The sequence below is a fragment of the Hippichthys cyanospilos genome, chromosome 10 (genome assembly GCF_059441005.1).
Source record: "Hippichthys cyanospilos isolate Australia breed blue-spotted pipefish chromosome 10, RoL_Hcya_1.0, whole genome shotgun sequence".
NCBI classification, from domain to species: domain Eukaryota; kingdom Metazoa; phylum Chordata; class Actinopteri; order Syngnathiformes; family Syngnathidae; genus Hippichthys; species Hippichthys cyanospilos.
In genome coordinates, this window is record NC_142378.1 from 15224895 (window position 1) to 15240691 (window position 15797).

General features: G+C 37.2%; 1 protein-coding gene across 1 annotated transcript in view; it reads right to left on the bottom strand.

Annotated features, from left to right (window-relative positions):
• The window catches only part of col24a1 (collagen type XXIV alpha 1), an 85617-nt gene that overhangs the window by 42189 nt on the left and 27631 nt on the right, over nt 1–15797 (bottom strand). The window contains exons 6-21 of the mRNA XM_088426162.1: nt 14048–14101; nt 13512–13565; nt 10614–10658; nt 10116–10169; nt 9188–9232; nt 8235–8288; nt 7865–7909; nt 5281–5334; nt 4696–4740; nt 2544–2597; nt 2017–2061; nt 1710–1763; nt 1518–1571; nt 1141–1194; nt 412–465; nt 281–334 (exon numbers count right to left, since the gene is read on the bottom strand). Of these exons, the coding sequence (XP_088282288.1) occupies nt 281–334; nt 412–465; nt 1141–1194; nt 1518–1571; nt 1710–1763; nt 2017–2061; nt 2544–2597; nt 4696–4740; nt 5281–5334; nt 7865–7909; nt 8235–8288; nt 9188–9232; nt 10116–10169; nt 10614–10658; nt 13512–13565; nt 14048–14101 (819 nt within the window). The remainder of the gene's footprint in view (nt 1–280; nt 335–411; nt 466–1140; nt 1195–1517; nt 1572–1709; nt 1764–2016; nt 2062–2543; nt 2598–4695; nt 4741–5280; nt 5335–7864; nt 7910–8234; nt 8289–9187; nt 9233–10115; nt 10170–10613; nt 10659–13511; nt 13566–14047; nt 14102–15797) is intronic.

A 15797-nucleotide genomic window follows, 5' to 3' on the forward strand; every position in this document is an offset into this window, starting at 1 on the left:
CTAATACAGCAGCCAAAAGCTTTTTTTCCCCCCAAGGACTGTAAAACATTCAGCTTTGTTTTGATAAGCACCCAGTGTGATTCATGACTTCATCCAGTGGCACCCGTCCCAAAAGACAGCTTAGCCAAAAGAGACATTTTGTGAGACAGGGTCTCTTATCTGATATTTATCTTTCTTCACACTGTACTTGAATAGATTTTTTTTTGGATGGGATGAGTTATCCACTTATCATTGCAGTAAAAATATTAAATAATTAGGTTAAGGTATTGAGTTTTGTTACCTGCGTTCCTTTTGGTCCAATCGGGCCTTGGATACCCCTCGTACCTTGCAAACCCTAAAATAGAACACACTTAATGAATGATATGATTTATCTGAGTTCAAATCAGAAACACAGAGAAGATGTTACCATACCTTTGGTCCAGGTGGTCCATTGGGCCCAGGCACTCCAATGTCTCCAGGAAACCCCTGAAACAGAGCAGAGCATGAGACCAGCTAATTAGGTTCTTGATAGACAGGTTGTACATCTTTCACAAAACGTAGGCGGGGCTTATTAAAGAAAATGAGATTTAAAAAAAAAAAAAACTCTGCAAGAACAAATCCATGCAAAACCATGCAGCGAAGCTAACAGGACCTGTATGCATTTCCTCGAACTATTCAGCAAAGAGCTCAGCTCCACAGCCAAAGTTACTTCCACCTCTCACTAACATGTGTAGGGTATGTAAATGACATGGTGAGATACATGTACTTGATATCTAATCTGTGATGAAATTATCTAGATGAAAACTGACTTCATTTTTGACTGGAATTTAGACAATTTCACTTTGATGTTGATTGATTGACTGTTTGGTTGGCTGTCTGATTGATTGATTGATTGATTCATTCATCTTACTATTTGAATTTCCCTGATGATGCACCATAATTCAGCACTATGATGTAGTTTGAATTTCTTTACCTCTGGAATGTAGAAATTACTGTATATGTACATATACTGTAAATAGTTTTAACTAATTTTGTACACAAATAATTCAGTATTCCCAGGACAATGAGTATTATTTACAAATCTGAATTAATTTTTGTCTATAAACATGCCTGCACAAAATCCTTGCCAACTATTCTCACCCGCAAAAAAGTTAAAAGTACCTCAGGTCCTGGAGGTCCTGGTGGGCCTTGAGGTCCAAGTTCTCCAACTCTACCCTGTTGAAAAGACAGAGATCATGTAAACCTGAAATTGCATTTTTGTGTTTCTGACACTCCAAGATCTTTCAAGATGGTCTTGTAATGGCAACAAGTGTCTCTCCTTCAAACAAAGACATTTGTACATCAACCATGGCATTAGGGAAGGGCACCAAATACGGATATGTTTACATTACAACTTGAATACTAACTTTGGTAGAATAGTAACTTTGGTTTACACGCTGATAAAAGCTGTCCAGAACCCATGTGTTTACATAGCTTTGTCTCTAAAAAGCTGAACTAAACATGAAAACACATACACCGGCATAGAGGCTCAAACATACCGCCGGTCCAGGTTTTCCTCTTGGACCAGGAGGACCAGACAAACCAGGAACACCCTTAAAAAGACACACACATACATACATGCACACACACACAACCACACAGACATATCACATATGCACCACAGTCCACACTGACTGCTGTAGCATCATAATCTAAACTCCCAAAGCTAAATTATTTGATATTGCACATACCTTATCACCTTGGAAACCCATCTCTCCTGGTTCACCCCTCTGGCCCACTTCACCCTAAATTTCACAGCATTAGAGGTATAACAACACAATCCTAACACAGAGACCACTGAAAATCAACCCTGGTATTGTGATTTATTCCCTGACCACCCCTGGCTACCATACAGCTCTACCACTGATATCGATTGATTTAAGTTGCTGCACCTTGTCGGCCCCAAAAGAATTGCAAAAAAGGAAACACTATAACCCATTTACTGTCTTTGCCACAACACATACAAATACACTGCAAATATATTAATATTTAGATCACCTGATCACCTTTCAGTCCAGGCAGGCCAGCTCGTCCGGCTGGTCCCTGCCACAAAGGGAGGACAAAAAAAGGATGAATGAATAGTAGGAGATCAAAACAAACTATTTAGAATGAGGATCAATGAATAATTTTAAAAAAAAAAAGTATTTTCAAAGAAGCATGATGATTAAAAAACAATACAAAATATTGCAACAATGAGAGAAAGTGGGTAGCATCCAAATTCTTCTAAAGGAGTAGCTGGTATTATTGGCTCTGGTTCATTGCTCTTAGTCACAATAAATAAATTGCAGATTGATGATGTGCTTTCATGTTTAATATTAGGATGTAGGTGATTAAATTTCACGTATAAATTGATTTTAGTAAAAAATGCAGTGATCAAAAATAGTGATCTAGATTAAAAATTATAATGAATACCATAAATTGTATGATATACTACATATAATTGTAATATACTGTACATTAAGTGCATGCAATTTTAGCCAAACAATTTGAATACATTTAGAAGCATCTGAATAATGATTGTGTACCTTAGGTCCGACCATGCCAGGCAGTCCCCGCAGACCCTCTGGGCCCAGGTCCCCCTACAGAAAGACGGCGGTACAAAATTGTATCATTCAATCCAATCAGATCCTCTGCAACTCACTTGTATTAAAAGCTAATAACTTGTTAAAATTTCCCAGATCTCTTGATGGCATCTTCCTGTTCCCTTATGTGACTGACTGCATTCTCACTATTTGGCCAAGTTCTGCTGACAATTTATGCAGTTCTTTTGTGGGTTTAAGCATGATTCTGCTGTGGCCGAGTGGCTAAGATTATTGTTTGCCACCGTGGGGATTCAGTTCAAGACCATCTGCTGGACACCCGACTAATGATGGCCTGGAGCAAGACATTGATAACTTTAACTACCATCTAGGGATTCTAGGCATTTAAGTATACCCCTGCTCCAGTATGTGCCACTTAAATTGTGTTTGCTGGGACTGTTTGTGTGATGGGTAAAATAATTTAGTCAGATTTCATGTACAGTATGTGTGTACATAACAAATGACGATGATTCTCGTAAATAGTGACAAGAAAGCTACTTTATAATTATATTGCTGCATGATCAAGGGGCAAAAATATAAGTGTGTCACCAAACTGACCTTTTAACAAAAACATTATCTTTATTAAAATTCTTGTTTCTGACAACTTGGTGTCTGATTACATAATGTGTAGCGTCACACACTGGCAGAGACATCAAATACATTCCAGAAGGAACACTTGCTGTTCTGTTTCTGCTTTCATTCTGATTACTTCATTTCGTATGATTGGGTTTCAATTAATGAATGAAAACAAACTAAATCCACACCGGTGTGGGCGTGACTAACATTGGAAAATGAAAAAGTGTCTCCGATTTCATCTAGATTTTTTTGTTGTTTTTTTTTTTTTTCTCAGTTCAGACTTGTGCAAAGATCACTCAAGTGTAAAGATGATCGACTGTAAATCACATCACAATTGGGGAAGAGGGAAATGGAAGTATTTTGGGTTACATGTACAGCATGATTACAAAAAACTACTTATAGGTAAGAGTTTGTTTATAAAAAAGAGGTGCAGAACATAAATAAACATCTATTATGGAGAATTAATATAGGCTCCGTTTAAGTTAGAGGCCAAGTGAAGGCCATGTAAAAACCGGAACCCGATTCATCTTCAAGAATAATCTGACGGTTATTAGAATATTACAATTATGCTGTCATGTTTGAGTGTCATGTTACAACGTTGTCTTTGAGTTACCCAGATAATGGGTATGCAAAAACTTGCATTTTGTCTAAAAATTTCTTCTGAAAATGTGTTAAGTATGGTGGTCAAGGACAGAGTGAAAAAAAGTATTTCTTGGCCGGTCAGTCAAAAGGCAAATAGGTTGGATAACTAGCAAACATATAAATAAAGATACAGTATTTGCAGTTGTATTTTTCTTTACAGTCGGGTTCGAACAAGTACACTCCTTCGGGGCTGTGGGCTTGAACTCTGTTGTCAACGCTTTGCTTATTTTTCTGAATGTTCGTCATAAAAGATGCAGATGCTATCCCTTGTGTATGGACCAACTTTTTTTCTTTGATTTTTCACAGACTGGTGTTGCATCAAGTGGCCTCCCCAATATACAGAACACAACACATTTCCTTAGAGAGGGTGAGCCACTGCTAAACATGAGGAAAAAAAGGGGGAAAATGTTTGTCTCATTACAGGTGCAAATGGATGTCCACCTCTCCAGGAAAAGTCATTTGATATCTTACGCTCTTATGTGGGTCTCCACAAACTCTCTCTTTCTCTCTTCTTGACGATTTATTTTGGATACATACCAAAATTATATCTCCTCGAGTACCTTTAAATTATTTACGAGCCAAGCCCTGATGGCAACGCGCGTATCGTGAGTGTAATCTTGACAATCGCTCAAACTGCGTTTGTAATGGTGCAAAATATGCTGCTTGAATGTATTGGCAATTCCAACCAAGAAAAAGCAACGTTGAACATTTTTCAATTATGGAGCAAGAATGTAATATGACAGGTAATTCTACAAATTTGTGACAAGCATCAATTCAATACATATATATCTGCCAAGAGAACAAGTGAATACAGAATATACAATGTAATGTGATGTAATACTGCATTCAAATATCACAAAATTGCAAAACGCATTCTTACTCTTAGGCCCGGAAAGCCGGCAATACCAGTCCCACCAACAGGCCCCTGTGAAACATCACAGCAACATCCTAAATAAACAGGACAGTGTACTTAAAGTATTGCAAATTCTACCTTCCTGGGATTCAAAAAATGTTTAGGACATCTAACTAATTGAATTGTATTGAACATCTAATAATATTATATAGTGGATAGTACATTAGCTTTAAATAATTAATGTGGCTACTAAATCTTTTCTTCTCCACTTCTTGATATTCTATTGATCTAATTTGAGTGGTTATCTGCTAAGCTTTTGCCCTTGGACTACTTCCATCTTTTACTTTTATCTGATGTCCAATTCACTTCACGATAGTGCTCAGTATAAGATCTTAAAGCGTTATTTATAGTCTGCTCCAAAAGAACTTGTGTGGCCCACACAGAGCTCATACAGTTCCTCAAATTTATCAAACATCTTTGGGATTCAATGGAACAGATTATGAGCCTGTTACAGACATTATCAGTTCAATGTCCATGTACTTGATTACCGTTGTGTCTGAAAACAAGAGGGTGGCCAAAAGAAAGCATGCCAAGAGGTACTGGGATTCTTACCTCAATGCCGTCAGGACCAGTTGGCCCACGTTCACCAACATCACCCACAACACCCTATGACGAAACACATTCAAAATTGTATGAATTATGCATGAGTGTAAATAACCCACACAATGTTGCCTCAATACCGTCGGTATAACCTTTGGCATGGTGTACCTCTGTTTTGATCATCAAACTGGATTCATAAAAATATGAGTCTATAGGCAATGGCGTAAAATAAGTATAACACACTTAAATTCAAAGTTAAAAGAAAAAAAAACATTTTCCTTGCATCCATTTTTTTCATCTTTTCTCACTGGGGTCAGCGTTGAGCCTCAGCCATTCCCAGCTGACTTTGGGCAAGGTGTGGGGGGCAGCAGCCATATACTGTATCGACAAACATCCATTCATACTCACAATCACATTTTTGGGCAATTTGGAATCGTTAATTAACCTAAGAAGCATGCCAAAAAGGAAACAAGAATAGCTTGAAAAAAAAAAAAAAACATGCAAACTCCACACAAAAGCTTTGGAACTAAGCTAGAATCCCAAACTGAGAACAGTAAGCCAGTCCTACTTGTCCTTACTTATTTTGCACGCATTATTTTAATAATAATTAAATAAAGCACCGCTAGTTTGATTGAAGCCAGACTAGCCAATGCATTTTGATTTTGTGGGCTGCCTTGGATCACAAACTCTGATCTGGAAAAAGTCAGACAAAAAAATCTGCACAAAAAAAAAAAAATACTCAACATCCTGTCCATTTGTTAAATTTTCTACATATGAGAGAGAGGCATCCAACATTAAATAAAGCGCATACTGGCCCAGTGCAGATTTTATTTTATCTTTTGAAATGTTTAAAGGCACCTTGGGAGATATTTAACATCCTTCTCTATAATATTCTTCTCTAATTGTGCGTTCTAGCAGGATAGTCATGAGTGAGCATCAGCAGCAATCAGTACACATAAATATTTATATGTTCCCACCAAAATGGAATGTCATTGACGTGACATAATTACATCCAGCACCAATACCGTTTAGACCAATGACTTCACAATCCATCGACGTTCCAGTTTTAAGGACTGATTCGGGGCTCTTTCTTTGAGTCTGTCAAATCTCAATGCAAAATGGCTACAATCTTTCACGATAACTCAAGCCATACTGAAAATGTCACTGAACAACATGGCTTGTATCGATAAAACAAACTCATAGTGATATTTATATTCACCTATTAAAGCTATTGAGCTATTAATGTGAGCTCCAAAGACCCCAATCATTCTATTTCACCTGTGCATGGCATACCTGGCATTTGGGTGACAGAAAGTCATCTAAATTGTGGTGCAGGTGGTGCAATGTGAATTTGAATTTGATTGAGACTCAGCGCTACACTGGTACATGTGGTAGATATTGTATTTTCTTTATAAATCTGGCAAAAGCATGCATGAAAACCTCTGAATCATAATAGAAATCAATTAAATGGATGCCTCACTAGTACCAGTGTTCGTCTCGTCACATCTGATCAATGAAACCAGCACAGTGGACCAATGAAACTGTCCAAGTAAATCTTCATGCTGAATATTCATGAGCCTTTTGGGGTAATGCGGACGTGTGCATGCAGCTGTGTTCGGTTGCGTGCAGGAAAATATACGCATTTTGAATTGAGTTTAAGGAACAAAGTATACGAGTATAAACAGTCGTCCCTGCAGCGCAACCCCGTGTCTCTGCTGTTTGTTTTCTGATCGACTACCACCATCGCTGGCATTGCTGGCTGCTTTGCCGCGTGTCGAATTTACTTTGAAATTTTTTCTCGTAAACCAACAAACTAGGCATTCTAAGTAAGTTTACAGCAGTGAATTTAGCCCATTCTGGCCAATTTAAAAATAATCCACAACTGAAAGTCTGCTTGCAGATCCTTATGAATTTACTTCACACACTCCAAACCTTCTAAATGGACCCCAGTGGATCTAATTCTGCATGTTATGTGTGCCTCTTAGGTGCTAAATTGAGGTGCTAAATGAGTGGTGCTTCCTTCATTGGCCAAAGGAAAAGTTGGCTATGTTCACTCCTACAACGCAAATACTCTTTTCTCCGTGTGTCCACCTATAAAAAAATACCCGAGAAAATTTGTAGCTGTGCTGGTAAAGGTTTTCTGTTTCCTGTTGTCATCCACCAGATGTCTGATAGCGACGAGTCTTCATTTTACCACCCAAGTACATGGATAATCTAATGAAGTCGAAAGTGCTGATATGCGAAGCCTGTGAATTCATTATTTTAATTGTATTTATTTGCTATTTTACATTATCTAGTTATTTATCGGTCATTTTCAAGCACCACTTTGCTCTATTTTGCGTTTATTTGTGCTGCCTTTGTTCACTCCTCACTCGCTACTCTGAACAGAAAACATTCTTTGTTTACATTCTTGTGACCAATAAAAAAAGAGCTACATCATGTAGCACATTTTAGTATGGTTGGCTGTATTACTGTGTGAATGCAAAACAAACATGCGGTGACAGAGACTTTGCATCGTTAATTGTCATTACGCAGAGAAAGCAGCCTAATAGAGTGGACAACCTCCATTTTGAGAAGAAAACACTATGTGCATTACTTGTCTTCCTTTGGGACCAGGTTTTCCCGGAGGACCAGGTATGCCCTAGAAAGTAAGAAGAAGAAATGCAATAATTCAATGACTTTTAAAATTGATCATCAAAGTAGAAGACATTTTTTATTTTGTTCTAATTCTCTCCCAAACTTTAATTAACTGCAGTTTCTCAAGAATATTTTTTTGAGCTTAAAGAATCATGTGTACACCTCTCCCCAGAAACTGCTTTTGAAGGGTGATTTAGAGAGCAGTGGCATGAAACAAAGTATTCTAAGCGTTATTAAGAAGTTAAGGTAAATTTGACAAGCTCAGCTTCACTTTTGTCTGTCTTTAAAAACACTTGTCAAATGCACTTATTTAGAAACTATTTACTCACTCTCTCTCCCTCCGGTCCTGGTGGCCCAGCTACACCAGGAAGCCCAATGAAACCCTGGAAATTGTCAGAAGGCAAAAAAAACTTTCAGATAATGAAAAAATTAAATACATGTTCAGGATCTGTACTATTATACAATGAATTGAAAAATATCAGTTGAAAAATATCAATTTAATCTATCAATATCCATCAATATATCTCCATCAATCAATCTATCACATTATTATGCATTCATATATAGTCTTTGGATTTAACCTTTGCTCACAAGCATGGCTAAATAATGATGTGCTTAATCTATAAGAAACACGACTAAAATTGATTTCATATAGTCTTCATACAAAATTTGCACATCTACACTACAGACAAAATAAAAAGTCATGATACCCATGTATGCTGTTACCTGTACACAGAATAAATGCAGGGGAAAATCAATCGCTGCCAATGATTGATCAATGCATTGTCTTAAGTAAATGCACATACACAACTGTAATTGTTACTCGAGATATTGTCACTAGAGATGTCCATTTTCTTTAAAAGGTAAACAATTTCACTGGGGACCAACTGATTTCGCTCCAGTTCTTTTCATTAAATATCTGTACATCACTTCTTTTGCAAATGTGCGTTCTATTCCTTTTAGATGTTGCATGTTTCATCAGGCACCTTTTTTCATGTCTTGTAGCTTACAGTAAGTATGGCAGTACCAAGAGCCATTGGTAGCTTACACTAACACTCTTTTCATTTCCCCAATTAGTGTTCCCGCCTTATGGAGGCATTTTTAAAATGATATTTGAGGGAATCAAGAAAATTGCCTTCCAGCCTGAAGAACCACAAGCAGACTGCAGCTTCCATTTTTTTCTTTGGAACAAGATTGAATGTCTGACACTGTGCTAATCCTTTCAGGAAATGAGGTATTAAGTGTTTCTGAAGACATAATATGAGGAGCTACTAATACTTACACGAACTCCCTTAGGCCCCGGGTTGCCTTCCGGGCCGGCAGCACCCTGTAACAACGAAAAGACGCATGATGAGAATATTGTAAGGAAACAAGCAAAAACAAGTTGAGTGAAAAGTAAACAATTTGCAGTTTGATCTGCATGAGAAAAATGAGGAAAAAAAGTCATCTCAAAATTATTAAAAAAAACAAACATCTGGTTTACTTGCAAACTCATAAACCACTGTTCACAGTATAATGCATATTTTGTACTGTTTGTGACTTTTTTACGTATTTTAAGTACAGTGGAGCCCCAGGTTACAGCGTCCCTGTCTAACGTCTTTTTCATGTTGTGATGTGGAATACTGAGTTTTTTCATCCCCTCTTTACAGTATTTTCCCTGCTTTGCGACAAAAACAACTATGATGACCCTAGGGGGTTGCTGTGTTTGTGTTGTTATGTCTCCATCTGCGGGCGTTTTTAGGTAATTGCACTTATTTTCAGTTTCCGCCAATGGCTTCATGCAACTCGTCACTACTTGGAGATACACTTGGAGATGATCATGAAATACGAAGCTAGCCTAGCCTAGGCTACCCCTACTAGGGAATATGGGAATAACAAGCGCCACTCAAGGGTAAATAAGCCTATTTTTTATTTATGATGTTTTCTGATTGTCTACATGTATATTATATATACGTAGCACTTACTTTACTATTTTGGTACCAATTTTTAATATGTATGTACAATTTTGATGTTTTTACCTAGGAATCTAAATGCATATGTGTAAAAATATATGTGTGTGTGTGTGTACATATATATATACATATATATATATATATATATATATATATATATATATATATATATATATATATATATATATATATATATATATTTTCTTTTTTTTTTCTTTTTTTTTTTTTTGGGGGGGGGGGGGGTATTTTTCACTGCACCTGCCTGCCAGGGTAACCTGCAGACCCAGGTTCCCCAGGAAGTCCTGGTACGCCCTGCAGGAGACAAACATAGTAAAGGATGGTGTGAATGAACAGTGAAATGGTAGATTAGATCGTTGGATTAATTGAAAGAGAAACGTAAAGTTAAACCAGTGTTGCCAATGCTGAGATAAAGCAAGCATTCTTTCTAGACAGGCTCCATTTTGGCAATCACATTAGCTACATTTTCCTTTTCACGACGCTTATAATCAGCTTCTGCTGCTAAAGACGTTTTTTTTTTTTTTTTTTTTTTTAACGACTTATTTTTTACTCACCAAAAATGAACATGGGTGGCACTAAGTATGAAAGACTAAATTATTAGAGATGATTGAAACACTCAAGTAATTTAACATTAACGTTTTGTCTGACTCATAAACTGTTGAACTATGGTAGCTCCAAACTATACTACATTTTGACTGTAACTTTAGCTTTGTATACCCGAATAAATTAATTACTTACTTGCTCTCCTGACAGCCCAGGTGGTCCTGGATAACCTTTTGGACCCTTCAGAATGGAATAAAGCAAATGCATTTTGAGAGTATTTTCACACCCAAAGTCTTCATACTAAATCGTCTTTGTGAATCAAGTGAAGTCGTTCTTCTGTGCATTACATGTGTTGATTACAGTAAAACTCCTCTACACTGAAACCTGCCTGTGCAAGAATACAACCCCAGTGTGAAAAAAATTATTTCATTGAAAAATCCCCCTGTTGCATAAAATGAAATGTTTCTTTCTGCATTTGCATTGCACTGAAATTCACTCCAGCGAAAACAAGCCTGCAGTAAAAGTCTAGCTTGGTTTATACTTGTACCGGTGAACATCCATAAGCAATAGTAATAATAGCAATAATTCGCAATCATATAGAATAACCAACTACTGTAACTGAGTTTTATTGCCTTAATCATTGAGAACATAGGGAGAGCAACGTTACCACGTCAAAGGTAATAACCGCAAGAGCAATGACATCTCCTGATAATCGTCCACTGCAACATGCATATCGGGTCTCACATCATAAATGAATAGGTATAAAAAGAAAAAATACTGTTAAACTTCCCTATCAATAGACGTTCTTTGAGTGAAACTACTTAACTTGTGTCATAAGTGCATATCTATTTTGCTTTTTAGCTCTTTTGTTTGCTTAGTGTGCGATGTCATGTGATCTACCAATGCAAGCTTGAAAACCCTGTAACTGTACATGTTATATCAAATGAAGAACCCGTTTTTTTGTTTTTTTTTACTCATGCAGGGCTTACGAATGCATTTGAATGTTATTGTTATTATTATTATTATTATTATTATTATTATTATTATTATTATTATTATTATTATTATTGTTGTTGTTGTTGTTGTTATTGTTATTGAGTGCATAATCCAATGGTCCATGTTTAAACCTCTGTATCCCTTTAAGAGCGCCTTGCAACCACAACAGTGCCACGCCCCCAGCTCTCCCACCACAACCCTGCACTCACCCCATGCATTCATCTATCTATCTTCAGTATATTTTATCTTCATGGGGATTGCAGATGTACTGGAGTCTATCTCAGCTGATTTAAGGCAAAAAGCGGGGTCACCAGCCAATACCTGGGCACAAATCGATCACAGCACGATTTCTGAACGCTGAGGTGGATGGAAAATATAAAAATGGCCCTTTCTGTCACTACCCTCCCCCCAACTCACCCACATGCAAACTCTTTTAAGATCTTGTGAGTCACTAACAAGACTCCCACCTTCTTCTTCCTCCATCTTCCTCCTCCTTCCTCCTAAACCTCCTCTTTTACTTAATGTAGATCTACTGCAGTGCCAAGGGCAAGCTGCCAAGTCAAACCATTATTACATCCTGCAAGTTTCCCCTGACCCACGGCATCAGACAGATATTGACCCTGACAATGCGTCATGCAAGATTACCAGTAAGCATGAAATAGTTTTGTTCAAATTTAAGCACAGTACTTAACACAATAGCGCTACTGAAAAATCACTTGGCTATAAGTCCATTCATTCCAACATCACGCAAAGTAGGTGTGTGCGTGTGTGTGTTCAATTTTGAAGTCACAGTGGTTGACAACGCTTTCCTTTTAACATAAGGAGCACCCAAGCATAAGACATAGCTTACACGTTTTTTGCTAATCTGTTATTTCAAAGTCTTGTCCAGCTGTTTGCGCTTCGTCATGGTTGATGAAGAAAAAGGGAGAGACACATATAGACAGCTGCAGCAAATAGCAGATCGGTAGGATTGAAAAACCTTTTAAATACATTAAAAAAAAAATGTAAAAAGTTCAATTAAATTTAGATCCGGCTCACCAACAGCCATGATGAATACATTTTGTATGGCAAATCTCAAATAACAGTGGGCCATATCAATTGAATCACATATGACAATAAGTTAATTAGCATCTCTAAGATGACAATAATAAACTTAATGTCTTTGACTTGTATGGCTGTCAATACCTGATAAAAATGGATCTTTGAAATCATGAGCTGTCAAAAGCAGTGAATGAATTATCATCATCATTATTGTTATTTATTTTTTCATTTTTTTAATAAGCAAAGTAATTCTCTCCAATGAGCACCCCAAAAGCGCAGACAGCAGTGCCAGACTTTGAACTTGGTCTTCACTTACAACCGCATTGACTGTCATGTAGGCTTAGGACTCTATGGTATATTGTGCTTGTAATTGATCCCTTGACCCTAAGCAGAGTGTGTGTCTTTCCTCTTTCACATGACCTTTGACCATGATCTCCAAGCATATCAGGTTTTACAGAGAGCCTGGTATTTAACTCAAAGGCTACAGAAAGTACGAGCAATATTACTGTAACCGATAAAACAGCTCATGCAAACTAAAAAACAATACCTTAAATAAGGAAATTGTTCATTTACTTAACTTCATTAGGGAGTAGATGCTGTGCATTACAGCATTTAACACAATTCACCAAATATAGGTTGCACATGTGTATGGGACGCACTCTTAATTTGGGGCTTAAGTTCTGGAATTTTCTCTGTTATCGTGTTATCAAGACGCACCAAGAGTCTGGCGACAATGTAAAAACTATAACAAAAACAGCATAAATCTCATTTTTTGTAAATTCTTCATATTTTCTTGTGTTCATATTTGTAATTTATATATTTGTAGGGGGTTAAGATAAGAGTGTATCAGATCTCCCACATTGTGAGCGGTCAGTGAATGCCACGCCAGTGTAACGTTGAATGCACAGTGGTTTTTCCTTTTCTGTGTTAACATTCATTGGACACACCCATACTTTTGGCCTTCATTTTTTTAAAAGAAAGTGTGCCTGACATTTGAGGCATTGCAGAATTTAGCACGAACTAATTTACTGCATTTCAAAACTGACTGAATCTTACCTGCAAACCTGGAAATCCATCAGAACCCGGCAGACCAGGTGGACCTTTGTCCCCCTTTTGGAACAGATCAAAGAGAAAAATAGAGAGAAAGTGCCACTTAGAAAAAATAAACACAATACTATATATTCAAGTAATGTATATGGGAATGAATTTGGAGAGTCGAGCAAAGGTGCACTGATGAATATGTAAGAAAACTCTGCTTCAACATGGGAATGTAATTTAACATGGCTTTCCGATGAAATAAGACAGACGTAATTTTTGGCCAGTAAAAAAAACTGAAAAGTTTGGATGTGGTAGTTTAGAATTAAATTGTGGCTACAAAGATATCAATCTATTGTACGCACTGGAAAGTTGCTGTGGATTCTTAATTACATGACGGCGTGTAGCTGTGTTGCACTGGAAAGTATTTATTGCATTTGGAAGAAAAAAAAGACACGTTATGATCTATGACAAATGGGAGTGTATAAAGGAAAATGCAAGAGGGCCTCCCACAGACATCGAAGAGTCTAGACAGACACCGCTGACAAATTCCATACCTTTTCTCCAGGTGAAGCCTGACCTGGAGATAGCCCTGGGTCACCTTTTGCACCCTAGGTTGACAAGATCACAGGGTAAGGACATGGTTGGCAACCAAAACCTGTTTTATATTTATCAGAGCTATTCTGATAGCTGCTAGTAAAATTCTGCTATTGTTTTTTTTCAATCTGTGTATCCATTTTTCCAAAATTGTGTCAGCATGCTTTGTCATTCACCTGTGCTTTAGATATTATTATAAATATTATTATACCGTGCATATGAAACTTCCGCCAACTAATGCTGCTAATGTTACAAAAATATGATCAACTGGGATGAACACCATTCCATTACATAGTTGTTTCTGACTTGAATGTCGAAGACTCCCATCTTGCTCAGATTTGTCTAAACCATGTTTGACACCCCACATTACATTTGGCTGAATACCTTCAAGCATGATATTCTCGTTTTTGACTGACAGCAATTAAGGCATATAAAAATGTGGGTGGTAGAATTCCAGCACAGCGTACAGAGGTCAATAAGATTTGAAGTCTTTGAACATGTTCATGAATAAAATGTTTTAAGTGCTACAAGCACAATATCAAAACATTTCAATCTGTGTTTAAAACATCTGAGCAGTGTTAAATTTCAGGAACCTCTTACTCATGTCAGCTGGATATATTTTCCTGCATTGGGATAGAGAGTCACAATCCCTCATTCCGCCCACAGATAGGGAGGCTTGGCTCGGAGAATGATTCACAAAAAAAAAAAAAACACTGGGGCATTAGATGAACAATTATTGCATTTGTCTGTTAAGGCAGGTCGTTTTACAGCCTTGTGTGAAAAATACTGTCTAAAAACTTTAAGTAGGCCATTGCAGCTGGTGTGGGATTATTTGCCACTTAGTGCTCCATTCTTAACTCATTCAATTCCAAAGACATCTTTTTTACTCTAGATATTCAATCCTAGGTACTTTTTTTTTCAAGTGGTTGGCCAAAGAAAGGTCAAGTAAAGGCTGGTACTAAATGAATTAAATCATCAATTACTTCAGATGATTAAGTACTAAAGTAATCAAATATTCAATAATCAACCAATACTTTTAGTAATGAATTACTTTAGTATTAAAGTACCTTAATCCTAAAGTACTTGAGTACTTTTTGTTCTAAAGCACAAAGCAACCTAAGTACTATATTTGTTCGCATTATAAGGCGCACCTAAAAGTCACATTTTTTTAAGTTGATGGTGCGCCTTATAATCCAGTGCGCCTGGTTTATTGATCATATCATGTGCTGACTTCTCTGATCATTGAGTTGACATTCCTTTGAGCGCAGCTCCATCTAGTGGATACATAACAGAATACAAATGCAGCCCCAGCCACCACTTTAGTTTTGATTCCATGCGCACCTAAAAGCCTTAGAACTATCGTGTCGTGAAAACACCAACTGACTGACGTTACTTCTGGAAAAAAATAAAACTGCTGTTCATTCATTTTTGGTGTGAACAGAGCTGTGAGAATGCTTATATTTTATGAATAAAGTTTGAGTGACTTATCTGATCATTGAGTTGACATTCCCTTGAGCGCAGCGCCATCAAGTGGATACATAACAGAATGCAAATGCAGCCCCAGCCACTACTGTAGCTTTGATTCCATGCGCCTCAAGATTCGGTGCGCCTTATATACGATTTTTTTTTTTTCCCCCAAAAAATAGGCCATTCATTGAAGGTATACCTTATAATCCGATGCGCCTTATAGTGCAGAAAGTACGGTATTCA